Genomic DNA, 27,592 nt, shown 5'->3' with positions numbered 1-27,592 from the left:
ATATTTTTGAAGATAACTGATCAGTTTTTTTGCAGAATGTCCCTCAATTTGGATTTGTGTGATTTTTTTTCCTGATTTGACTGAGCGTATGCATTTTTGGCAAGAAAAGAGAGCAGAAAAAAACAGCATTTAACATATTGCTGGCTTTTATAATATTTAAAACTTTTACAATGTTTAGAATTTTTGCCTTGAGTAAAGTTGGCCTGTAACTTTTCATACTGTCCGTACTATGTGTTGATGTCAATGTTAATGTGAGTGTCATAAAACAAGCTGGAAAATGTTCCCTCTTTTTCTATCCTCTTGGAGAGTCTGTGAAATGTTGACACCATACCAGTTTAATAGAAAGGATTTAATATATGGAGTCGTGCAGACAAATATTGGAGACCAGAAAAGTAAAGGGGGAACTTCAGTAATACAGAAGATGGTAAAGGATGAAGGGACCAGGGAAGGAGGTTGGGTTATTAAGAACTCCACACCCAGAGGACAGACCTACAGAGCTGGGATCCAGACCTCTGAGGGGGTCCTGCCAGCTGTGTGGGTACTTCAGAAATCACACAAAAGACTCGCAGTCAAGCTTCAGTTCTTAAAAAGTTGTTTTACTTCTAGTTATTCTTACAGAAAGCATCTCTTTATTAAGATATTTTACTTCCACCTATTAGAAAGTTATCATAATGTAATGAATTTGTTAGGAAAAGACACTTCAGTACCATATATAAACCTATAATGTCCACAATGCAAATGGCACTCTGTGCATGTCAGGGAAGTGTGGTGTTCCATCTTCCAAAAATTTGCTAAACTCTTTCATTCCTTCACATCTCTTTTCTCATTTTCTTTGACTTTTTTTTATTCCTTTCTATAATTTTTTAGAAAGAGAAACCTTTAAAAAAATTTTAAATGTTAATTCATCAAAAAATTTTAAAAATGTTTATTTATTTTTGAGAAAAAACATGAGAGGGGGAGAGGCAGAGAGAGAGAGAGAGAGAGGGACAGAGAATCTGAAACAGGCTCTCCACTGACAGCAGAGAGCCCTATGCAGGGCTTGAACCCACCAACTGCGAGGTCATGACCTGAGCCAAAGTCGAAGCTTAACTGACTGAGCTAGACAGGTGCCCCAAATGTTTATTTTTGAGAGGGGGAGGGTGCGTGGGAGCTGGGGAGGGGCAGAGAGATTGGGGGTCAGAGGATTTGAAGGAGGCTCTGCGCTGACAGTGGAGAGCCTGACGCTGGGCTCCAACTCATAAACCGTGGGATCATGACCTGAGCCAAAGTTGGGTGCTCGACTGAACAACCCAGATGCCTTTCTTTCCTATAACTTTAATGTGATTTCAAAAGTATCATGTGATACATGTATGTAATCAATAAACTATTTTTTTTAGCTAGCAATCATATGTAAAATTAACTTATTAGGTATAAATGTATTATTTTATATCTATTAAATTATTCATTATGGAATACGAATTATTTTAAAATTAATTTGTAATTTTGATATCTTTATTATATCTCTTCTTTTAACATCCACATTTGTTTTGTAGGTTCAAAGGAGAAATTTAACATGAAAATTAAAATTGAGTTACAGTCTTGTTTTGGTATAAAACATACCAGCAAATAAGATGTCTGAAAAGGAGGGTACTTCAGAAGAGCTAGAAGATATCACTAGTCAACGTAGGAAAGAATCTGGATCATGGTCAGAAGAGCCTGAATTTATTAAAGAAACATCAAATTCATTAGAGGAAGTTTGTGATGGGAAACCTTCCAGTCAGATTTGTGAAACACATCTTAGAAATGATAAATTAGGTATATATGATGATACATCAGCATTGTCCCCTGAAAATAAATCTAAGAGAAATGAAGAACAAAGGAAAACTCTTCAATTTTCTGAAACAATCACTCTATATGACACCTTTCAGTCAAAAAGTGCTATTTCACAAAGTCCACCATTATCAATGACTGAGATGGTTGCTGAAAATCAGGCTTTCACTGGCTTATCTCATGAAACATTAGAAAAAAACAGTGCACAACTCTCTGAGGAAAATCAGAAAGGACTTGGCTTAGGATCAGATAACTTTACAGTTAACCTCAAGGCCAAGGGTTTACAAGAATTCCCTAAGGACATCTTAAAAATCAAATATGTAAAATATCTATATTTGGATGAGACCCAAATCAAAAGTTTTAAAGGGGCAGACTCAGGTGATCTGCTAGGACTTGAAATTCTATCCTTGCAAGGAAATGGGTTATCATCATTTCTATCTGAAATTCAGTTACTTCATAATTTAAAGATATTAAATGTCAGTCATAATCAAATATCACATATACCTAAAGAAATATCACAGGTTGGGAATATCAGGCAACTCTTTTTTAATAACAATTATATTGAGAATTTTCCTTCTGGGTTAGAAAGTCTTGGAAACTTAGAAATTTTAAGTTCGGCTAAAAATAACTTAAGACATATACCAGACATTCTGTCTAGTTTGAAAAACTTGACAGTTCTCAATCTGGAATATAATCAGTTAACAATATTTCCTAAAGCTCTGTGCTTCCTTCCAAAGTTAATTTCACTAAACCTTACTGGAAACCTGATAAGCAGTTTGCCAAAAGAAATTAGGGAGCTTAAACATTTAGAAAAACTTTTACTGGATCATAATCAACTTACTTTTTTGGCTGTGGAGATTTTTCAATTGCTCAAAATGAAAGAAATCCTACTAACTGATAATAAACTGGAAGTTATTTCACAGAAAATTGAGAGTTTTAACGAACTCAGAATTCTAATACTTGATAAAAATTTATTAAAAGAAATACCAGAGAAAATTTCCCACTGTGTAATGTTGGAATGCCTTAGTCTTAGTAATAACAACTTCCTAAGAACATCCATAAGCTAAAAAATTTAAGAAAACTCCATGTAAACAGAAATAATATAGTGAGAATACCTGAAAATATCTCACATCTTAATAGTATGTTCAGTCTAGAATTTTCAGGAAATGTAATCACAGATGTTCCCATTGAAGTAAAAAATTGTAGAAAAATAACTAAAGTTGAATTGAGTTATAACAGAATAATGTTTTTCCAGTAGGTTTGTGTGCCTTAGATTCTCTTTATTATTTGAATTTTAATGGAAATTATATTTCAGAAATACCTGTGGATATATCTTTCATTAAACAATTGCTTCTTTTAGAGTTAAATAAAAATAAACTCCTCATATTTTCTGAGTATTTATGTTCTCTTATTAATATTGAATATCTAGATTTGGTAAAAACCAAATAAGGAAAATTCCACCATTTATTTCCAATATGGTATCACTCTGTGTTCTGATTTTATGCTGTAATAAATTTGAAGCTTTTCCTATAGAAGTATGTACCTTAGAAAATTTGCAAGTATTTGATCTTTCAACAAACCAAATACAGAATATCCCTTCAGATATCTGTAACCTAAAAAGAATCCAGAAATTAAACATCTCAAGCAATCAATTTATATATTTTCCTATTGAGCTGTGCCAACTTCAATCACTGGAAGAGCTGAATATAAATCAGATAAGTGGAAGAAAGGCAAGAAACTTATATTTTTGGACTTGGAGGGAAGTTGGCATTGGAGGGGATTAGAATCTAAACTGTAGTGTATGTGTGTATGTTTTAAAATTAGCTGGAATATTTTATTTGTTTTAAATAGGCTTTTTTCTTTTAAACCCCAAACATGCCTTAAAAATATATTTCTCAACATGAAAGATTCACAGAAAAATATTTCATTAAAATGAAATTCTAAGTAACTAAAGCTGTCAATTTTATAGATTTCTTTTTATTTCAGTTTAATTATAAAAAGGAGTTTTAAAGCCATGGATTATAATATAAACACATTACAGAAAATTTGGAAAAATTGAGAAAAGTAAAAAAAAAAAATCATTCCAGAAGGATACTATTGTAAATATAACTATGGGCCACTAGTCATACGTTGATACAACTTACTTTTAGTGTTTTTTTTTTTTATGTATGTGGTTTATATAAGCAATTATAAAAAGTTTCTACACTCAATTTTAGTTTCTTCTATTTTCACTTAATGTAAGCATTTCCACATAATGTAACAAATCTTCCCAGTAATTGTTAGAGCTAATACATGATTTATGTAACTAATCATCTGTTATTAAGTATTTAGAGATATTATAATTTTTCATCATATATAAGGCTATGATGAACTTATTCATAAAAACAACCTTCTTCATATTTTATTTCCTTAGGGAACTTTTCCTAAAGAACTGCTAGATAAATGGGAATAAATGTTCTTATAGTTTAGCATTTTACTTGAACATAAGAATGAATTTTATGGAAATACTTAAAAAAAATCAAACAATGTTGATTTATATTAAGATCTTAGTAAACTAATGAAAAGGACCCAGCTATTATCTGGCTAAGTTTAATTTGACCATCAGTCAAATTAAAGTGCTTTGATAGAGCTGGACTATTATCTAGAGCAAGATTTCCCAAAGTCTGTCCTTAAAAACACTAGTCCTGTCAACTGCTCCTTAAAAATAGGTGGGTGGGGTGGGGTAGGGGGGAGAGGGGTTCCTGTGATTACATAGCTTTGAGAAGTACTGGTTTTTTCTCTTAAAGAATCACAATGAACGTTAGTGTATTAAAAGCTCTGTAGAGTCCTGCACTAAAGAAATTGGTTTGTTTCTATTGAACTCACATTTCCCAAAGTTACTTACCCTTTTTAAACCTAACACCTGCTATATAATACATTTCCAGAAAGGCTACTCCAGGGAATAGTTGCTTAAGTAGCTGGAGTGAAAAATGATGCATGTGTTTCAAAAGTTGTTATTGCACTAACAGGCACTTTTTGGTTCTGCATTATAATCATCAACTAATTCCTTGTCTGATTTATAATCGTCTCACTTTCTCCTCCTGTATTTTACTGTGCAGATCTACAAGGTTGTGTCCTTAATCTCCTCTTTTTTATTAACTTCATCCCAGACCTCACCACACCATGCACATGACCCTCAAATCTGCGTAACTGGAACTGATCTCCACTACTACTTTAGTCCCATAGTTCTCAGTTTCCCTGGAAATTCCCTGTTCTTCTATTGTCTCAAACTCAACATGACTTCAGAATCAAACACCTCTTTCTTTCCAATGTAACTCTCTTCACAACTCCATTTCTGTCTGTAATGCTGCTTTCTTCAGACCTACTAAATCTAGAAATCATGAAATCAACTTTCTTCCCTTTCCATCACTAGTTATACTGAAACTTACACCAAAATCATCTCATTTTTTCCTCTGAAAAAGTTCTTGGATCAACTTCTTCATTTTCCAGTGTCACTGTCTCCAACTGGTCCATGGTTATCACTTACTTCATGTCTAGACTACTCCAGGAGCCTCCTGAGTATTCTCTTTGATTCAGTCTCCTATTTCATCAGGACTTGTCAAAGCTATCAGATTTCCTTACTGAGAAAATTACAGAGTACTATTCTCAGGAATCCAGACTGCATACCTGTAGCCTACTTGTGGCGAGTGGTTGCCAAGGGCAACATTATTACAACATCACTTCAAAGATCACCAGATGGGGTGCCTGGCTGGCTCAGTCAATAGAGCATATGACTCTTGATCTTGGGCTGTGAGTTCCAGTCCCACATTGGGCATAGAGCTTCCTTAAAAGAAAAAGAGAGAAAAAGAAAGAAAGAAAGAGTAGGCAACCATGTAAAATAAAGCTGGATACCCTTTAAAAAAGAAAAATCACCAGATGGAAAAATGATTTATAAGAACTCTTTTCAAAATATATATATAATTGGAAATATCACTTTGATAACCCACTTGAGGTGAAAGTGAAGTGCCTAAAGGATTGGCAGATGGTCACTAAACAGTCATTTAAAGAAGATAAGTTCAGGTTCATCAGAAGGCTTTTATTTGGCTAAGTGAAGGATACCCAACAGGAGTCTTCCTTTCATAGTGGCTCTACTAGCACACAGTTCTTAGGTACTTCATCTAATAAATGTTGAGCAAATAGCGAAAAAGAATATTTGCCTGAAGGAAAGTCAAATTATGAACCTACCCACCTGTCTTGACCTGACTCCTACCTCCTAGGGCCAACTCTTAAGGCCTGCCATGGCCCAGTTCCATCTTCTTTCTCCAAACATACCTTCCTCTGCTTCCTATCACCTGTCTTTGGTGTTCACCTTCTCTCTGGCCCATTTTTATGCATGGTATTTGTCTTGCCTTCAGTGTCCTATGACTTCTACTCAATCCTACTCATTCTTTTTTTTTTAAAAAAAATATGTATTTATTTATCCCACGTGGTGTGAGATTATGACGTGAGCTGAAACCAAAAGGTAGATGCTTAACCAACTGAGCCACCCAGGTGCCCTCAATCCTATTCATTCTTAAGGGGACATTCAAGTCCTATCTGCTACGTGAAGATTTCCTTTAGTTCTTTGATTTGTACTGATATACATTCTCTAAACTTCCACATATCTGTTATTGTACCCTTTATTTTGGCACTGGATTACCTATCATTTAACACTCTTTTCTGATGGTTTCATATGTGTGTATTTTGTTTCCTGAACTAAATTTTAATCTCCTTTAAGTTAGGGACTGTCTTTTATGCTTCTTTTATATATGGAAGAACACTGAGCACAATATTCAGTATTTACCTTGTTTGGTTATTTCTCAATTCAAAATTCTTTTGTTCACTTGTAGAACTTCCTTTGTTTCAAAAACCATTTGTGATGGCCATATTTTCTCTGAATACATGTATTTCTTCTTCACCATATCAGGGTATCTTAATTCCTGTTATTTTGCAATGCTTTTTTGAGGCTATACTGCCAACCTGTGTGAGTCCATTCTAAAGGGGTTTACTGAGCATTTACTCAAAATATATCATGATTGGGAATGTGTACACAAAAAGTATAAAATGTATATTATGTCATTTAAAAATCCTAGGAAAATACACCAAGGGACTTTAAAAAGCACTGCTGATGAGAACAGGAATAAAGAGATAAAATGTGGTACAGAAAAGTTGGTAAAGACTTTAGGGAGGGAAGAAAGGGATAGTAAGGAACATGAAGTTCTGGGAGAGTGAGGAAAGTGGGTTAATAAGCCATAGGGTTGAATGGGTAGAATTGGTCAGACCGGGGAGGCACTTGGATGCCACAAAATATATTGTGGATTTTAGCAAGGAGGGTGAAAATATCCCTCTTTAAGACCAAAAAACCAAACTTCCATTTTAGACAAGGTTTTAGTCATAGAAATATTTATTAAAAATATAATTGTTTAATCTTTGTTACAGTTAACGAGACTTCCAGAAGAGCTGTCTAATATGACTCAGCTTAAAAGACTTGATATCTCAAATAATGCAATCAGAGAGATTCCAAGAAATATAGGGGAATTGAGAAGTTTGGTTAGTTTAAATGCATACAACAATCAAATATGTTATCTGCCACCATCTTTTCTATGTTTACATGATCTCCAGCAACTAAATTTCAGTGGCAAGTGTCAAGCGTAATCAATAAGCATAATCAGTAAGTAGAGTATTCGTGTCTAGGTTGCAAATTTTGCTGACAAGACAGAACAGCAGTCAACATAATGCATTAAGTGCTCATTGGAAGGAAATGCACATCTGAGGTACAGAAAATAAGAGCACAGCATAAGGTCCTGTTGCTTTCCTGAAAGATGTTATAACCAAACTGGGCACCTTGAACGTATTCTCATTTCTTTTCTGTCCTCTCTGTCTATACCCAGTCAGTCAGTATTTCTTCCCTTTCTGAACCTGACCTCATCTCTCCCTCTACACAAACTTACCTACACAACCTTAGGTCAGCATTTTATGTATTTTCCTTTCTGGCTCCCCTAATCCTACCCCTGTACACTACAATACTCAGATACCTTATAGTCTTCTACAAAGTAAATCATTAAATAACAACAAAAAAGTAAATCACTCACTCTAAAGGTATCAGAAACGATTTTCCAAAGCACAATAAATACAAGATTGGTATTTTTCTTAATAATTTTTATTATGGTGGTGCTTGGGTAGCTCAGTGACTTAAGTGTCCAACTCTTGATTTTGGCTCATGTCATGATCTCATGGTTCATGGGATTGAGCCCCACGTTGGGCTCCAGGCTGACAGCATGAAGCCTGCTTGGGATTCTCTCTCCCTCTCTCTCTGCCCTGCCCCACTCATACTCTCTTTCTCAAAATAAATAAATAAACTTAAAAAAATAATTTTTATTATGAAATACTTTCAGAAAATTTATTATGAAAAAGTTACAGAAAATAATAAATACCTAGGTACCTACTCCCAGATATAAGGAATGTTAATATTTTTGTGATATTTACTCGATATATTTTTTAATTGTTAAGAAATAAAATAATGGAGTTGAAATTTCTTTTGTCCTTCTACCCAAACTAGAAGTAACCACTATACTGAAATTGGTACGTATCTTTTTTCCTTCCATGTTTTTATACATATATATAACCATAAACAAGTAATACTATTTTGAGTTTTTAAATTTTACTAAATCTTATCATGCTATATGATAGTGATTTACTACTCTAAAATTTGCTTTTTTCATTTGTCATATTTCTAAAATTAATCCATATTAATATATACATAGACTTATTTCATTCACTTTAAATCCTATATGATATTCAATTATACGGTTAAATAACAATCCATTACCTGGTTGGTAGACAGTTAGGTTGTTTCCAATGTGTTTGCTACTATAAACATCCTGTACATATTCCTTGTGTACCTCTGCTTGAGTTTCTTTAGTGCGTATAGCTATAAGTAGAATTGCTGCATCAGAAGGTATGCACATCTTCAACTTTACCAGATTTGGGCAAATTGATCTCCAGTGGTTGTACCAGCTAAGCACATGAACCACTGTATTTATGAAATTTTATCTTTCAGTTGGAAGTAGTGTTTACAACCGGAGCCCTGCATCTTCTTAGATTTAGAGGATTTTCAGAATAAAACAACAAAGGTTGTCTTTTTTGGTCAATAGTGCTAGTAACACAGTAAAACGTACAGTAATGCATCAATACTTAGATATAACGGAACTGACATTTTTCTCCTGAACCTCCCAAACTCCCAGTAAGCTGGCTGTGCAGGTACATATCATTCATTTTACTAATTTTGCAACAGCTTGAATTGAGTTGTAAAAACTCAGTCCGGCAACTGAATTTTTTTGCTCAACCTTTGTGTTTTGGCCAAGTTTTTCTATATTTTAAGGTTACCTAGTTTGTCCAAGGGCAGGATACACTCCACTCAACTACTATTTGTACACAAAAAAATCAGAGGCTGACAAGAGCCCTCTGACCCACTGGAAAATACAACGACGCATCAGAAGCATAATTCTCTGGAGGCTTTCTGGTACTGAATCAAGACAGAATGGGAAGATCAAAGACTTTTCTGCAAGTGTTGCGTGTTCTCTGCTGGTCCGCATGAGAATTAGAAAAATATATGTCAGGATCCAACCAGGAGACAGAAATCACAACTTAATAACTAAGTATATATACATGTTGTTAACTACAGAAGTGAAAGAGTGAAAGAGAATTCAAAGTTCATGGTAAAGTAGCAATGGCAGGAAGCAATAACCACCCTATGGGTAAGAGAATAAAGTAGAAAAGACAGAATTATGAACACTCAGAAGCTTGAAGGAAGGGGTCTCTCTCTTGCCGCCCCCCCCCCCCCGAAAACTCCTGAATTGTGAGATCATGACCTGCGTTGCAGTCAGTACTGATTGGCGGCTGCAGTACTGATTGGCGGGTAGCGGCACCTGCGGAGGTCATGCTCTCACAGTGCAGGAGCGGCACCTGCGGAGGTCATGATCTCACAGTGAGGGAGCTTTAGCTTGCTGCAGGAGTTTTAGCTTCCGGCCACTTCAGGTTGGGGGGGGTGGGGGGGAGAAGGGGAGGGAGGGAGAGAGAGAGGGAGAGGGAGGGAGAGAGGGAGAGGGAGGGAGAGAGGGAGAGGGAGGGAGAGAGAGGAAGAAGAGAGTGCGCGGGTGCGTGGGAGAGACTGCGCGCGCGCTAGCGCTAGTTCTGTGAGGGTTGGGACAAGTACAAACTTCAGTTCGTGTTGCTGATGGAGTACGAGTGTTGCCAGGGTGACAGTAAAAGAAAAACTGTCAAGAAATGCAAAGAAGTAGGTTTGGAGCTAAGTGACAGTCGCTAAGCAACTGGCATGCTACAAGTCACCAGCTTTTATTGCCAAGTTTGAACTTAGAAGGGGTGAGTTCGAGTCTTCTCATTTAATCTGTTTTCTCTATTTATAAAGTGAAGCTAACCAAATATCCATGCTATAGATTTGTTTACAGACTGAATGAGACTTTGAAAGCAGGTAGCATACTGTGAAAGCATTATTCAAGCAAAAGATGTTCATATACTCTTGTGAAATAATCGTCTCTGTCACAAACTAGCAAATTTAGGAAGATAACCCTTATGAACCATCAACAAGATGGGAAAGCTATAACTTCTGCTTGTTCACAGACTTGTGGGAATATAATTAGATAAAACTTATGAAAATAGTTTCACAAATGTGAGGTAATATACCAATGAAAGGGATTTATAGCATGGGCTCATAGCATGGGCTTTGGAGTGGAACAGACCTTAGAATTCTAGCTCCATCTTTCAACAGGAATTTTTTTTTAACGTTAACCTTCTGTTTCCTAATCTGTAAATGGAAATGGTATCTACTCTTTGATTTGTGAGGATTAAACGGTTAACTACTAAGCACAAAAACTGATGCAATATAGGTTTTAAACAGATGTTGGAGCCTCTCTCCAAGAAGCCAAAATAACAAATGAAAGGAAGTAGATTGGCATGTAAACTGCCTGTGGTTGTCCTCATGGAGAAGGACAGTTATCTTGCCTTACAGTTCTCTCTACAGGCCTTGATAATTCTACCCTGCAGGTTTGCATCTTCTCCTACCTGTAAGACAGCTAGTTAAGCTAGTACTGTTCTATCTGTTGTTTACAGCTGGCGTCTGTTCTGATGGGTCAGTGCTTGTGCCAAATAAGTTGTTAAATTTTTTTAAAGAAATTTTTTAAAATATACCTTTTAATGTTTATTTTTGAGGGAGAGAGACAGAGTATGAATGGGGGTGGGGCAGAGAGAGAGGGAGACACAGAATCTGAAGCAGGCTCCAGGCTCTGAGCTGTCAGCACAGAGCCCAACGCGGGGCTGGAACTCGTAAACCATGAGATCATGACCTGAGCCGGAGTTGGATGCTCAACCGACTGAGCCACCCAGCGCCCCAGTTGTTAAATATTTTAAATAACACAACTGCTTACATGTACTAATGTAACAGCTTCTGAAAGGACTCCTACCTATATAGCCTCTCTCTCTCACTTTGTTGCTGCCCATATTTAAAAACATTTTTATTGGGGCACCTGGGTGGCGCAGTCGGTTAAGCGTCCGACTTCAGCCAGGTCACGATCTCGCGGTCCGTGAGTTCGAGCCCCGCGTCGGGCTCTGGGCTGATGGCTCAGAGCCTGGAGCCTGTTTCCGATTCTGTGTCTCCCTCTCTCTCTGCCCCTCCCCCGTTCATTCTCTGTCTCTCTCTGTCCCAAAAATAAATAAACGTTGAAAAAAAATTTTTTTTAAATAAATAAAAAAATAAAAATAAAAACATTTTTATTAAAGTATAATATACATAACAAAAAGAGTACATACTGTCTCAAGAGATTAAAATTAAAAGTAGAGCTACCATATAATCCAGCAATTCTATTTCTGGGTATTTATCGGAAGGAAAAGAAAACAGTAACTCAAAAAGATACGTGCACCTCATGTTCATTGCAGCATTATTTACTTAAGTGTCCATCAATGGATGGATGGATGAAGAAAATGTGGCATGTACACACACACACACACACACACACACACACACACAATGGAGTATTATTCAACCATAAAAAGAAGGAAATTTTGCCATTTGCAACTACATAGATGGACCTGGAGGGCATTTTGTTAAGTGAAATAAGCCAGACAAAGACAAATACTGTATGATTTTACTTACATGCGGAATCTAAAATCTGAACTCATAGATAAGGAGAACAGATTGATGGTTGCCACAGGTGGAGCTGGGCAAAATGGATAAAGGGTAACAAAAGGTACAAACTTTCAGTTACAAAATAAGTAAGTCCCGGGATGTAATGTACAGCATGGTGACTATAGTTAATAATATTTTTGGTATATTTAAAAGTTGTTAAAAGAATAGATCCTAAAAATTTTCATTGCAAATTTGTAACTATGTATTTTTTTAAATGCTTATTTATTTTTGAGAGAGAGAGGGCAAGCGAGGGAGGGGCAGAGAGAGAGGTGGGGGGGGGGGACTGATGATCCAAAGCAGGCTCTGCATTTACAGCAGCAAGCCCAATGTGGGGCTCAAACTCATGAACCTCAAGACCATGACCTGAGCTGAAGTTGGACACTCAACCGACTGAGTCCCCCAGGCACCCTGTAACTATGTGTTGTGATGGATGTTAACTAGACTTATTATGTTGTCCATTTTACAATATACAAATGTTGAATCATGTTATACATCTGCAACTAAAATGTTATATGTTAATTATAATTCAATTTTTTAAAAGTACATATTTTAAGTATACAGCTCAATGAACTTTCACACACTGAACAAACCCATATTTCAGAACCTCGATCAAGAGACAAGACATTCCCAGAAACCCTTTCTTATGCCGTTCCAGTCACTTTTCCCCTTTCTCTCAACCAAGGGTAAACACTATCATGATTTCCAATAGTGGGCCTTAAATGAAGTCATGAAGTATATACTCTTTTATACCTGGATTCTTTCACTCAACATTATGTTTGTGAAATTCACTCATGTTACTCTGGGTGGCTGTGGACAATTCACTCTCAGTGCTATTCATATTCTGCTGTTGGTAAACATTTAGCAGAAAAGCAATTCTTTTCTTGTGGTCAGATAAAAAACTGATTTTAATCCTTTTAAATTTATTTGGACTAGCTTTATGGCTCAGCATATAGGCTACCTTGATAAACACACCATACACCCTTTTTTTTAATACAAATTTTAGTCAACAAACAGTGTAATATTGGTTTCAGGAGTAGAATTCAGTGATTCATCAATTACATTCAACACCCAATGCTCATCACAACAAGTGCCCTCCTTCCTACCCATTACCTATCTAGCTCATCTCTCACCCACCTCCTTCCATCAACCCTCAGTTTGTTTTCTATTTTATGAGTCTCTTGTGGTTTGTTTTCTTCTCTCCTCTCCATCCCCCACTTCCCATATGTTCATCTGTTTCATTTCTTAAACTCCATATATGAGTGAAACCATATGGGATTTGTCCTTCTCTGATTGCCTTATTTTGCTTAGCATAATACATTCTAGCTCCAAACACACGATTGTAAATGGCAGGATTTCGTTCTTTTTGATGGCTTAGTAATATTCCATGATATATATATATATACCACCTCTTCTTTATCCATTTATCGACTATTGTCGATTATTGTTGATAATGTTGCTATAAGAACTGGGGTACATGTACCCCTTCAAATCTATATTTTTGTATCCTTTGGGAAAATACCTACTAGTGCAATTGCTGGGTCATAGGGTAATTCTATTTTTAATTTTTTGAGGAGCCTCCATACTGTTCTCCAGAGTGGCTGCACCAGTTTACATTCCCATCAATAGTGCAATCACACACTATACACTCTTTAAAAAATATACTCTGAAATGTTAGCTACAGTGTTTTATGAATATCATATTAAGTCCAGATGGTTGATAGTTTTGTTGGAATCTTCTGTCTTTACTGGTATATTATCTTGTTATGCTTTAGAAAATAGTGTTAAAATCCAAAACTATGGTTGTGTAATTGTGTATTTGTTGCTTTCATTGTCAACTTTTTTCATGTATTTTGAAGAACTGTTATAAGAAAATGCACATATATGATTATTATGACTTTCAATTCTAATAAATTTTTTATTATCTGAAATCCCCAAATGTCCCTCTTTATCTCCAGTAATAATCTTTATCTTGAAGGGTATTTTATCTAATATTAAGATAGCCACTCCAGTTTTGTTAAGCTTACTGTTCACATGGTATATCTTTACTATCAATTTACTTTCAACATATCTGTGTCTTTATATTTAAAGTATATCCCTTGCAGGCACCTGGATAGCTCAGTTGATTAAGCCTCTGACTCTTGATTCTGGCTCAAGTCATGAGATGAAGCCCCATATCTGGCTCTGCGTTGACAGCATGGAGCCTTCTTGGGATTCTCTCTCATCTCTCTCCTCCTCTCTAAGTAAAATAATAACTGATTAGCTAACTAAGTATTAAAAAATAAAGTACATCCCTTGTAGACAAAATGTAGTTGGGCCTTGATTTTCATCCTTTCTGGCAATCCCTGCCTTTAACTGGAGTATTCAGTCAATGAACATTTAATGTAATTATTGGTATAGTTGGATTTAGATCAGCCATTTCACCACTTGTTTTCTGTTTCTCTCCTCTGTTAACTGTTTTTCTGTCTTCTTGTTGAACTATTCTTGTTTAGTTGCTTTCAAGATGTTCTCATCTTTGGTTTTCAGCAGTTTGACTATGTTGTGCCTAAGTGTGTTTTTTATTATAATTTAGGTGAAATTCACACAACATAAAATTAACAATTTTAGAGTGAACAATTTTGGTGGCATTTAGCACATTAACAAAGTACTACAATGTACCACTCCCTCTATCTGGTTCCAAACATTTCATCAACCCCAAAGGAAGCTTTTACTCATTATTAAACAGTTCCTCTCTGTTCTCCCTTCTCCTCTCCCTCTTGTAACCATCAATGTGCAGGACACCTCTATGAAGATGCCTAATATTATGGATGTGTCATACAAATGGAATTGTATAATATATAACTTTTCTGGATTGACTTCTTTCACTTAATGTTTTCAAGTTTCATCCATGTTGTAGCTTGTATGAGTAGTTCCTATTATGGCTGAATAGTATTACACTGTATGTATATACTACAGTTTGATGATCCATTCATCGTCTGATGGACATTTGGGCTGCTTTCATCTTGTGGCTATTGTGAATAATGCTGCTATGAACATGTTCACACATGTGTTTATTTCGGTAAGTTTTCAATTCTTTGGGCATATTCCTAGAGATAGAATTCCTGTGTCATATGGTAATTTTGTATAATTTTTTGAGGAACTGTCAAATTGTTTTCCACAGAGGTAAAACCATTTTACAGTCACACCAGCAATGTACAACAAGTGCAGTTTCCCCATATCCTTGTCAATATCTGTTGTTTTACAAGTTTTGGATTACAGTTATGCTAATGAATGTGAAATGGTTTTGATTGAAATTTCCCTAATGACTAATGATGTTTAGCATCTTTTTTAGGTGCTTGTTGGCCATATGCATATCTTTTTGGAGAAATGTCTATTCAAGTCCATGGCCCATTTTTAAATTGGTTTTTAATTGGGTTATTTTGTTGCTGAGTTGAAAGAGCCCCTTATATATTCTGAATACTAGATCCTTATCAGATATATTTTACAATTAATTACTTCCTTTCTATAGACTGTCTTTTCATTCTGGATAATGTCCTTTGATACATAAAAGTTTTAAATTTTCATGAACTCCAATCATCTAGTCTTTCTTTTTGTTGCTTATGTTTTTGGTGTCATAACTAAAAATCTATTAGCAAAATCCAAGATCACTAGCATTTTTCCCTATGTTTGGGGCGCCTGGGTGGCTCAGTCGGTTGAGTGTCCAACTTCAGCTCAGGTCATGATCTCACACTCCATGAGTTCGAGCCCTGCGTCAGGCTCTGTGCTGACAGCTCAGAGCCTGGAGCCCGCTTCACATTCTGTGTCTCCCCCTCTCTCTGCCCCCCCACCCTGCTCATGCTCTCTCTCTCTCTCAAAAATAAAATAAAAACATCTCTTTAAGTTATTAATTCATTTTGAGTTCATTTTTATATTTGGTGTGAGGTAAGAGATCCACTATGATTCTTTTGCATGTGGATTTGTAGTTATTCTAGCACCATTTTTTGAAGATTATTTTTCCCCTTTGCATGACCTGAGTACCCTTGTTAAAAATTAATTGGCCAACTCTGGAAAACAGTATGGAGGTTCCTCAAAAAATTAAAAATATAGCTACCATATGACCCAGCAGTTGCACTACTAGGTATTTATCCAAGGAATACAGGTATGCTGTTTCAAAGGAACACATGCACCCCAATGTTTATAGTAGCACTATCAACAATAACCAAAGCATGGAAAGAGCCCAAATATCCATCGATGGTTGAATGGATAAAGAAGATGTGGTATAAACACACACACACACACACACACACACACACACACACACACACACACACTGGAGTATTACACGGCAATCAAAAAGAATGAAATCTTGCCATTTGCAACTACGTGGATGGAACTAGAGGGCATATGCTAAGCGAAATTAGTCAAAGAAAGATGAATATCATATGACTTCACTCATATGAGGACTTTATGATACAAAACAGATGAACATAAGGGAAGGGGAGCAAAAATAATATAAAAACAGGGAGAAGGAAAAAACATAAGAGACTTAAATATAAAGAACAGAGGGTTGCTGGAGGGGTTGTGGGGGGGGGATGGTCTAAATGGGTAAGGGGCTTAAGGAATCTACTCCTAAAATCATTGTTGCACCATGTGCTAATGAACTTGGATGTAAATTATAAAAAATAAATAAATTAGAGAAAAAAATTAATTGGCCATAATATATGGATTTATTTCTGGACTCTCAATTCTATTCCATTTGTCTATATGTCGAACCTATGGCAATCTCATACTATTTTCCACTTAGTTAACATAAAATGTAATGTTAGTTTCAGCTGTAGAATATAGTGATTTAACACTTCCGTACATCACCTGGTGTTCATTACAAGTGCACTCCTTAATCCCCATCATGTATTTAACACACCCCCCTACCTACCTCCTTTCTGGTAACCATCAGTTTTCTACATTTAAGAATTTGTTTCTTGGTTTGCCTTTCTCTCTCTTTTTTCCCCTTTTGTTTTGTTTCTTAAATTCCACGTATGAGTGAAGTCAGTTTCTCCAACTGACTTACTTAACTTACCGTAATACTCTCTAGCTCCATCCATGTCATTGCAAATGGCAAGATTTCATTCTTTTTATGGCTGAGTAATAGTCCATTGTATTACATGTATCACATCTTCTTTATTCAACAGCCGATGGAAATTTGGGTTGTTTCCATAATTTGGCTATTGTTGATCATGCTTCTGTAAGCATTGGGATGTATGTATCCCTTTGAATTAATATTTTTTTACTCTTTGGGTAAATATCTAGTAGTACAATTGCTGGATCATAAGGTTCTATGTTTAACTTTTTGAGGAACCTCCATGCTGTTTTCCAGAGTGGCTGCAGCAATTTGCATTCCCACCAATAGTGCACAAGGTTCCCCTTTCTCCACATCTTTGCCAATACCTGTTGTTTCTTGTGTTGTTGATTTTAGCCATTCTGACAGGTGTGAGGGGATATCTCATTGTAGTTTTGATTTGCATTTTCCTGATGATCAGTGATGTTGAGCATCTTTTCACGTGTCTGTTTGTCATCTGTATGTCTTCTTTGGAGAAATGTCTATTCATGTTTTCTGCCCATTTTTAAAATGGATTATTCATTTTTGGGGTGTTGAGTTTCCTAGGTTCTTTATATATTTTGAATATTAACTATCAGATATGTCATTTGCAAATGTCTTCTCCCATTCCATAGGTTGCCTTTTCGTTTTGCTGATTGTTTCCTTCACTGTGCAGAAGCTTTTTATTTTGATGAAGTCCCAATAGTTTCTTTTTGTTTTTGTTTCCTTGGCCTTAGGAGACATATCTAGAAAGAAGTTGCTACAGTTGATGTCAAATAAGTTACTGCCTGTGTTCTCTTGTAGGATTTTTATGGTTTCAGGTCTCACATTTAGGTCTTTATTCCATTTTAAATTTATTTTTGTGTATAGTGTAAGAAAGTGGTCCAGTTTCATTCTTTTGCATGTTGCTGTCCAGTTTTCCCAACACCATTTGTAGAAGAGACATTCTTTTGCCCATTTAATATTCTTTCCTGCTTTGTCAAAAATTAATTGGCCATATAATTGTGGGTTCATTTCTGGGTTTTTTATTCTGTTCTGTTGATCTATGTATCTATTGTTGGGTCAGTACCATACTGTTTTGATTACTACAGCTTTGTAATATATCTTGCAGTCTGGAATTGTGATACATCCAGCTGTATTTTTATTTTTCAAGATTGCTTTGGTTATTTGGGGTCTTTTGTGATTCATACAAATTTTAGGATTATTTTGAAAAAGGAACAAAGTTGAAGGACTCCTGAAACCTGATTTTAAGCCTTATTAAAGGCTATGGTAGTAAAGTGTAGTATTGGCAAAATAACAGACATAGATCAGTAGAACACAACACATAGGCTAGAAATAGACCCATGCATATATGGTCAATTGATTTTTGACAAATATGCACATGTAATTCAACAGAGAAGATGGTATTTTCAACAAATGGTGCTGGAGCAACTAGATGACCAGAAGCCAAAAAACAAGATAAACTGCAACAATAATAAAATTTTGATCCACACCACATACCATATAAGAAAATCAACTCAAAATGAATCACAGATCTAAATGTAAAAGCTAAAACTATAAAACTGCTAGATAAAAACATAGAAGAAAATCTTTGTAACCTTGGCAAAGATTTCTTAGATATAACACCAAAATCACAATCCTTAAAAAATTAATAAATTGAACTTCATCAAAATTAGAAACCTCTGCTCTTCAAAAAGTGTTGTTAAAAGAATGAAAAGAAAAGCCACAGACTGGAAGAAAATATTTGCTGAATATATAAAAAATAACTGTCAAAAATCAACACTGAGCAGTTAACTCAATAAAAATTGGCATACAAGTTACGGAAAGAACCAAAATTTCCATCAACTGATGAATGGATAAAGGAGATATGGGACATCTATACAATGGAATATTACTCAGCCATAAAAAAGAAAGAAATCTTGCCATCTGCAACAACATGGATGGATCTAGTGAGTATTATGCTAAGTGAAATAAGTCTAAGAAAGACAAATCCCATGTGACTTCACTCATATGTGGAATTTAAAAAACAAAGTAGATGAACATAGTGGGGAAAAGAGGTAAACCAGGAAACAGACTCCTAACTATAGAGAATAAACTGAAGGTTACTAGAGGGGAGATGAGTGAGGGATGGGTTAAATGGGTGATGGGTTAAGGAGGGCACTTGTAGTGATGAGCCACTAAATTCCACACCTGAAATTAATATTATACTGTATGTTAACTAACTGGAATTTAAATAATAACTTGAAAAAAAAATAAAAATTGGCATAAATTGTGAACACTTTACAAAGAATGTATATGAATGGCAAATAAGCATACGAAAATATAATGATATCATTAGTCATGAGAGAAATATGAATTAAATCTACAATGAGATCTTTGTATTAGAATAACTAAAATTAAAATCTGACAGTACCAAGAACTACACCTGGAACTCTGATACACTGGTGGTAGGAATGCAAAAGGGTACACACTCTAGAAAAAGGTTTCATAATTTCTTATAAAGTTATATGTATATTTACCATACAACCCATCAATCACACTCCAACTACACTTTTAAGTGAAATGAAAATTTAGATTCAATAAAAAACTGAGTACAAATATATAGAGTGGTTTTATTCATTATTTTTCATTTCATTTCATTATTTTTCATTATTTATTCATTCATATCAAGTGGAATCATTCTAAACATCACTTATTTAGTGGATGGATAAATTATCACATCCATATAATGGAATACTTCTCATTAATAAAAAGGAACAAACTATTGCTATGTCAATAGACACCAATAAATCTCTAATGTATTATGCTAAATTAAAGTCAAACCCTAAATACTATATGTTGTGACTTATATTTATTATACATATGCATAAACATGATATATTTATAATTATGGGCTTACAATGTTTATAAAACCCCATATACATATGTAGGTATGTATTTGTACATCTATCTGCACATACCCATTCCCAAAAGCAATGAGCAAAACTAGTATCCAGATCTCTAGATCTTGGTTTCTTTCTTTTTTTTTTGAGACAGAAAGTGAGAGCATGCATAAGCAAGGGAGTGAGGGACAGAGTGAGAGGGAGAGAGAATCTCAAGCAGGCTCCATGCCAGTGCAGAGCTATCCCACAACCATGAAATCACAATCACAGCCAAAATCAAGAGTTGGATGCTCAACCAACTGAGCTACCCAGGTGCCCCCAGATCTTGGTTTCTGAATGCCATTCTTCATTAAAAGGAACCAGGTTTCTTTACTTATGACTATAAATAATATAACTATAAATGTATAATAAAGGCAAACTTTAGGCCAGTTCCTCTCTAAATGATTACAAATTCTTACCTTGTCAGTTACCACAATTTTACTTTTTATGTTCAGTTTATATTGATTAAGGTGATGTTGAAAACATATTTAGGGAAGTAGAGTTTAATTCGCACTCCTTGATGGTGGACTAGACTTAGCTTAGTTTGGAACTCAGTTCCAAAAAAATAGAGTATGGACAAGAAAAGAATGAAAACATTATATTGGAGAAACCTGGCAAGACACTAATTTAGCTGTGGGATCAAGCCTAACATCGCTAGTGATGTCATACAGGTATTAGGTACCTTTGCTGTGATGTGATGAGAGTTCTTCACTTCTGTGGCATTCTTTCCAAAAAACCCCATAACCCAAGTGTTATCATGAGAAAATATATCAGGTAAATTCAAACTAAGGAATATTCTACAAAATACCTAGTCAGTACTATTCAAAACTGTCAAGATCATGAAAAACAAGGAAAGACTGAGAAACTGTCTCAGACTAGAGGAGACTAAGAAGACACAACTATATGCAATGTGTTATCCTGGCATGGATTTTGAAACAGAAAAAGGACACCGATAGAAAAACTAATGAAATCCAAAACTGTCTGAAGTTTAATAGTAATGTGCCAACGTTAGTTTCCTAGTTTTGACAAATATAATATGATAATGTGAGATGATGACATTAGGGGAAACTAAATCTGGATGAGGAATCTATATTCAAGAATTCTCTACAATTTCTGCAACTTGCTGTAAATCTGAAATCATTCTAAACAATCTAATTATCCTTAAAAAATTACCATCACACTTACTCTGTAAAATCCTTTCCCGTACTATAAGAGGACAGCCTCTTAACTCATTTTTCCATCCTCTGAGAGAATGGAACCACAGCTCAGTTTCTATACATCCTCCTTTTCACGGCTAGCAAGTGGACTTCAGTAAGAATTTACATCTGCCAGCACTGTGAGGGTCCTCTGGTACTGTGCCAGTGAGACACAGTAAATGCTCCATAAGTAGTTGTTTATCTTCATATTTTTCTTTATACAGAAAGGTATAATTCAATTATAATTTTTTTATACTAGGAAATAATCTGACAGATCTGCCTAGGGGTATCCACAACCTTTTTTCACTGAAGGAGATAAATTTTGATGATAACACTTTGCTGAGACCTCCAATGGAAATCTGTAAAGGAAAACAACTCTATACGATTGCACACTATTTAGAGAGGGCAGATCAAAGAGATGGTAAGTGATAAGTGAGTGATTGACTAGTTTACATGTCATTTTCTAGTATCATCTATAAATTAGAAAATAGTTTGCTTTCATTAGAGGTTTTCAATCTGGCATAGGCATGAAAATATTCATTATCTTCCCTTTTCTGAAGGTTAGGAGTTTATTTTGATAATTCATATTATTTAATCTGTGTCCACACAAACTAAACTATTGAAAACAGGCAAACCCAAGTGGAGGGTTGGGCTGCTTTCCACCTGTTGGCCTCAATGCCCTTCAACAGGTTTTTCATTATGGTTGTGGCCAAACTTAGATATTCCACACAAAAATTTATTCACTGGTTCTGATCTGTATCACCATATATAGTTGCTCTAAAAATCTCATCTGGCCTTGAAGAAAGTCCTTCCATCTTTCCATTGAACCCAATCAGGTTTTGGCCCACTATGATCACCTATCTGCAGTCTGTGGGTAGTCTTCATTCTTTGTCCTTAAGCATTCCTTTGGTTGTCCCTGATTATTTCACACAGAAGGTCCATTTTCTTTAAGTGTCTTTCCACTGGACCAGATGGAGACTGGTTTCTCCAAGCCTCTGGGATGGAAGTTTCACTGTCCAATTTTTTACTTGGGGCTAGATTCCCAACAACTAAGCTTTTTGCTAGGACTCTGACTTTGTTTCTTATAGCCAGTCCTTAGACTGGATTCAGATTTTGGTCCTCCAATTCAACGCAGCACTTAAGAAGTATTAAATCAATTTAATAAGTACTGATCCAGATTTGGGGAAAGGGAATATACAAAACTCTCCAACCAAATCATTCTACTATGTTCCCTGTCTTTGTAATCAGAAGCTTGCATCAGCATAATCTCATAATCTAGTGGTAGGGTCACTAAAAATATACAGTATCTTTAAGCCACAATATACATCCATATGCATCACTACCAGTCAGAAGTTTTGCAAGATTTGGGCCTCACTGATGGAAGGAACCTAAGAGATAAAATTAAAAGTCACAGTAGCTGTTTTTTTCTAACTTGCTAAGCAAGTTGGTTCTCCTAATTATTTTCATTAAAAAGGTATATTTTGTGGTAACTATTTCTATAAAATAAAGTTTTTTAGAAATTTCCAAGGATCCATAAAGTATTCCTGTTAGGAATACAGTACTTTAGAGAAGGGCTGTATAGTTACACAATTGAACTTCCCTGCTAAAATTCTGTTACTCAAGTTCCCAAGGAGGGAGGACTCATGTCATTCTATCCTCAATGGGGAAAGTGCAATGGGAAATGGCAGCAGATCAAAGTCAGCAAAAATGGGAGAACCCTAGCCATTTGTCTCCTTTAAAAAAAATGTTCATATTTGAGAGAGAGAGAGAGAGAGAGAGAGAGAGAGAGAGAGAGAGAGACAGAGTGCGAGCAGGGGAGGGGCAGAGAGAGGGAGTCACAGAATCTAAAGCAGGCTCCAGGCTCTGAGCTGTCAGCAAAGAGCCCAACACGGGGCTTGAACTCACAAACCACCATGAGATCATGACCTGAGCCCAAGTTGTACACTTAACTGCCTGAGCCACTCAGGTGCCCCTTTCCTTTCTATGTTCAAGGGGCCTTCATACTGCAGGCACCCAGGGACAGTAGAGAGGAAGTTGTCATGAGAAATGTATTTATTCCCCAATTAACAAAGAACATGGGGTTTCTTCCTTATGATTTTGCTTAGGATATTGGACTTTCATTTATATCATTAGTATACAATCTAGCCTGAGAGACTGAGATGATTATAGAGGGGTGGGAGATTGATAGTTCTTGAAACTTCCCAAAGTACCTTAGTCAACAAAATAAATCTAGTCCAAGATAGTTAGAAGCTTAAAAAACAAACAAACCTAAAAACTCTCTACTTACATCTAAGCTAGCATTCATTAAATAAGTCATTTGAATATAAAATATACATATACACACTATATCTATAGTAGATGTGAACTCGGTTTCTCATGATGGTACATGAAGAAGCCCATTAAGAAGCCAGAATCAAAGGAAAGAGTTAAATTCATTTCAAACCGTGAAAGGATTTTTTTTTTTTTAATTTTTTTTTTCAACGTTTATTTATTTTTGGGACAGAGAGAGACAGAGCATGAACGGGGGAGGGGCAGAGAGAGAGGGAGACACAGAATCGGAAACAGGCTCCAGGCTCCGAGCCATCAGCCCAGAGCCTGACGCGGGGCTCGAACTCACGGACCGCGAGATCGTGACCTGGCTGAAGTCGGACGCTTAACCGACTGCGCCACCCAGGCGCCCCTCAAACCGTGAAAGGATTAAAGAAAGGGTTTCAAAATCATTTTGAGGTTACTTATAATATACTTTTAAATGGCCATTTTATGTTGTAGGTTATTCAGATTTTAGAAAAAATAGAACAAATGATTCAAATTTCAGTTTGTAAATTAGGTCTGCATCTTCTTTTCAATTTTACTTGACATGGACATTTGATAGGAGCACAGAATAAGGAACCCAGATTTAGTATTAACCCAAAGTAGAGTATATTTTTCAAAAGAGATGGCTTATATTTTCTTTTATGTTCAAATGTAGAGAAAATCCTAGAGAAGATCTTCAACATAGTTGCCAAAAATATCACTGGAACAAATTTTAAGTTTTTGTGTCAAAAACTAAGCTTGGCAATCTCAGAAACAGATATGCCTACAAAGAGGTATGTATGAGTGACAATATGTGGTATAAGCTTATTCTCATGTTGGTTTATATCATATTGATATTATAAATAGGTTTTGAAACAGTCATATTAACATGAATTCTAATTTGCTGTAAAGGACTCTGATTTTAGTTTACTATGTATTTGTGAATCATGTGAGTAGAGTAGTTAAGAGTAAGGGCTCTCAAGGCAAACTGCTTGGCTTTAAATCACAACGAGTTTTGTGACCTTGTATAAGTCCCTTAACTTACAGGTGCTTCAGTTTCTCCACTGGTAAAATAGATATATTTAACTAAAAGAGTGTCATGAGATTAAATTATTAAGCATGTAGTACTATAGCAGCAATACACTGCCTGAGAATAAATAACTCACAATTATTGTTTTGAGATCTTGAGTAAATCTCTCTTAGAACTGAATGTTAATTGAATTGATTTCCTACCAGGAAATAAGGGTTGGCATGGGGCTAACATTCATTCACTATTTGCCAAGCTCTGTGCTAAATTTTATATAAACTTTCTTCATCAATTAATTTAATCCTCACTTCAATCAGGTAAATTGGTTTGAAAATGTAGGGGAGTAATATTGAAGTAACTTAAAACAATGTTTTGTTTTGTTTTGTTTTTTATATATATGAAATTTATTGACAGATTGGTTTCCATACAACACCCAGTACTCATCCCAAAAGGTGCCCTCCTCAATACCCATCACCCACCCTCCCCTCCCTCCCACCCCCCATCAACCCTCAGTTTGTTCTCAGTTTTTTTTTTTTTTAAATTTTTTTTTTCAACGTTTATTTATTTTTTGGGACAGAGAGAGACAGAGCATGAACGGGGGAGGGGCAGAGAGAGAGGGAGACACAGAATCGGAAACAGGCTCCAGGCTCTGAGCAGTCAGCACAGAGCCCGACGCGGAGCTCGAACTCACGGACCGCGAGATCGTGACCTGGCTGAAGTCGGACGCTTAACCGACTGCGCCACCCAGGTGCCCCTGTTCTCAGTTTTTAACAGTCTCTTATGCTTTGGCTCTCTCCCACTCTAACGTCCTTTTTTTTTTTTTTTTTTTCTTCCCCTCCCCCATGGGTTCCTATTAAGTTTCTCAGGATCCACATAAGAGTGAAACCATATGGTATCTGTCTTTCTCTGTATGGCTTATTTCACTTAGCATCACACTCTCCAGTTCCATCTACGTTGCTACAAAAGGCCATATTTCATTTTTTCTCATTGCCACGTAGTATTCCATTGTGTATATAAACCACAATTTCTTTATCCATTCATCAGTTGATGGACATTTAGGCTCTTTCCATAATTTGGCTATTGTTGAGAGTGCTGCTATGAACATTGGGGTACAAGTGTCCCTATGCATCAGTACTCCTGTATCCCTTGGGTAAATTCCTAGCAGTGCTATTGCTGGGTCATAGGGTAGGTCTATTTTTAATTTTCTGAGGAACCTCCACACTGTTTTCCAGAGAGGCTGCACCAATTTGCATTCCCACCAACAGTGCAAGAGGGTTCCCGTTTCTCCACATCCTCTCCAGCATCTATAGTCTCCTGATTTGTTCATTTTGGCCACTCTGACTGGCGTGAGGTGATATCTGAGTGTGGTTTTGATTTGTATTTCCCTGATAAGGAGCGACGCTGAACATCTTTTCATGTGCCTGTTGGCCATCTGGATGTCTTCTTTAGAGAAGTGTCTATTCATGTTTTCTGCCCATTTCTTCACTGGGTTATTTGTTTTTCGGGTGTGGAGTTTGGTGAGCTCTTTATAGATTTTAGATACTAGCCCTTTGTCCGATATGTCATTTGCAAATATCTTTTCCCATTCCGTTGGTTGCCTTTTAGTTTTGTTGGTTGTTTCCTTTGCTGTGCAGAAGCTTTTTCTCTTCATAAGGTCCCAGTAATTCACTTTTGCTTTTAATTCCCTTGCCTTTGGGGATGTGTCGAGGAAGAGATTGCTACGGCTGAGGTCAGAGAGGTCTTTTCCTGCTTTCTCCTCTAAGGTTTTGATGGTTTCCTGTCTCACATTTAGGTCCTTTATCCATTTTGAGTTTATTTTTGTAAATGGTGTGAGAAAGTGGTCTAGTTTCAACCTTCTGCATGTTGCTGTCCAGTTCTCCCAGCACCATTTGTTAAAGAGGCTGTCTTTTTTCCATTGGATGTTCTTTCCTGCTTTGTCAAAGATGAGTTGGCCATACGTTTGTGGGTCTAGTTCTGGGGTTTCTATTCTATTCCATTGGTCTGTGTGTCTGTTTTTGTGCCAATACCATTAAAACAATGTTCTTAATTGGTCATTAAAATAATATTATCTTTAAAATTTTCAGCACTATTTCATTAAGTGAGAGAGTCCACCAAGCACTTAATAGGTGGAAAACAGAAAGTAACAACCTGTCACTAACTACAGCTGCTTTAACAGACCAACTAACTCGGGCACTAATGATGATAGGAGCATATGAAATTATGGACAAAATAACAGCTCTAAAAGTTTTTACACGTGCAATTAAATTCTGAACAGTGTACTCATAATAAAAACTGAAAATTTATAATGTACTTACATAATTGAAACTGGATAAAAGAGAATTGCATGTCATGTCTCTTTTCATGCATTCCTAAGAGATAATGATAATTTATGGCTATCACTTTAATCACTGTGATAATAAAATATCACAGACACTGGTTTGTGTATTTGTCATGTTGCTCTCGAATTATAATAAAAAATTTTTTTGTTTATTTTGAGAAAGAGCAGGGGAGGGGCAAAGAGACAGGGAGAGAGAGAATCTCAAGCAGGTTCTGTGCTGTCAGTAAGAGCCCAGCATGGGGCTCAATCCCACAAATTGTGAGATCACGATCTGAGCCAAAATCAAGAGTTGGACGCTTAACTGACTGAGCCACCCACATGCCTCGGTAATGATTTTTAAAAAGAAATAATTCCACTTAAAAATTCTTTGTTATAGGGGCACCTGGTTGGCTCAGACAGATAAGTGCCGGACTTTAGCTCAGGTCATGATCTCATGGTTCGTGGGTTCGAGCCCTGCCGTCAGGCCTGGAGCCTGCTTCAGATTCTATGTCTCTCTCTCTCTCTGCCCCTCTCCCACTTGCACTCTGTCTCTCTCTCCTCTCTCATAAATAAACATTAGAAAAAAAATTTTAATTCTTTGTTATATAATGCTTTTATACAACCCAGGATTTATAGGTAATAAGGTAATTACTAACTTTCATTGGAGTTAGAAAGCAGGGCAATTTTGTTTTAGAGGCTAGCTTAAAACTGAAATTCATGTACCATTCCTACTGTTTCTCC

General features: G+C 36.1%; 1 protein-coding gene across 1 annotated transcript; it reads left to right on the top strand.

The window, feature by feature from the left end:
* The first annotated feature begins 1,532 nt into the window (after positions 1-1,532).
* On the top strand, positions 1,533-26,805 carry LRRD1 (leucine rich repeats and death domain containing 1). The gene is given in 8 exon segments (XM_030294684.1): positions 1,533-2,847; positions 2,850-3,053; positions 3,056-3,238; positions 3,241-3,539; positions 7,267-7,465; positions 21,475-21,636; positions 24,184-24,301; positions 26,619-26,805. Coding segments are annotated over 8 exon segments (2,589 nt in total). The 5' UTR covers positions 1,533-1,610.
* Positions 26,806-27,592: the final 787 nt, after the last annotated feature.

Source organism: Lynx canadensis, chromosome A2, assembly GCF_007474595.2.
Source record: "Lynx canadensis isolate LIC74 chromosome A2, mLynCan4.pri.v2, whole genome shotgun sequence".
Taxonomy (NCBI): Eukaryota; Metazoa; Chordata; class Mammalia; order Carnivora; family Felidae; genus Lynx; species Lynx canadensis.
This window is presented reverse-complemented; position numbering and strand designations above follow the sequence as displayed.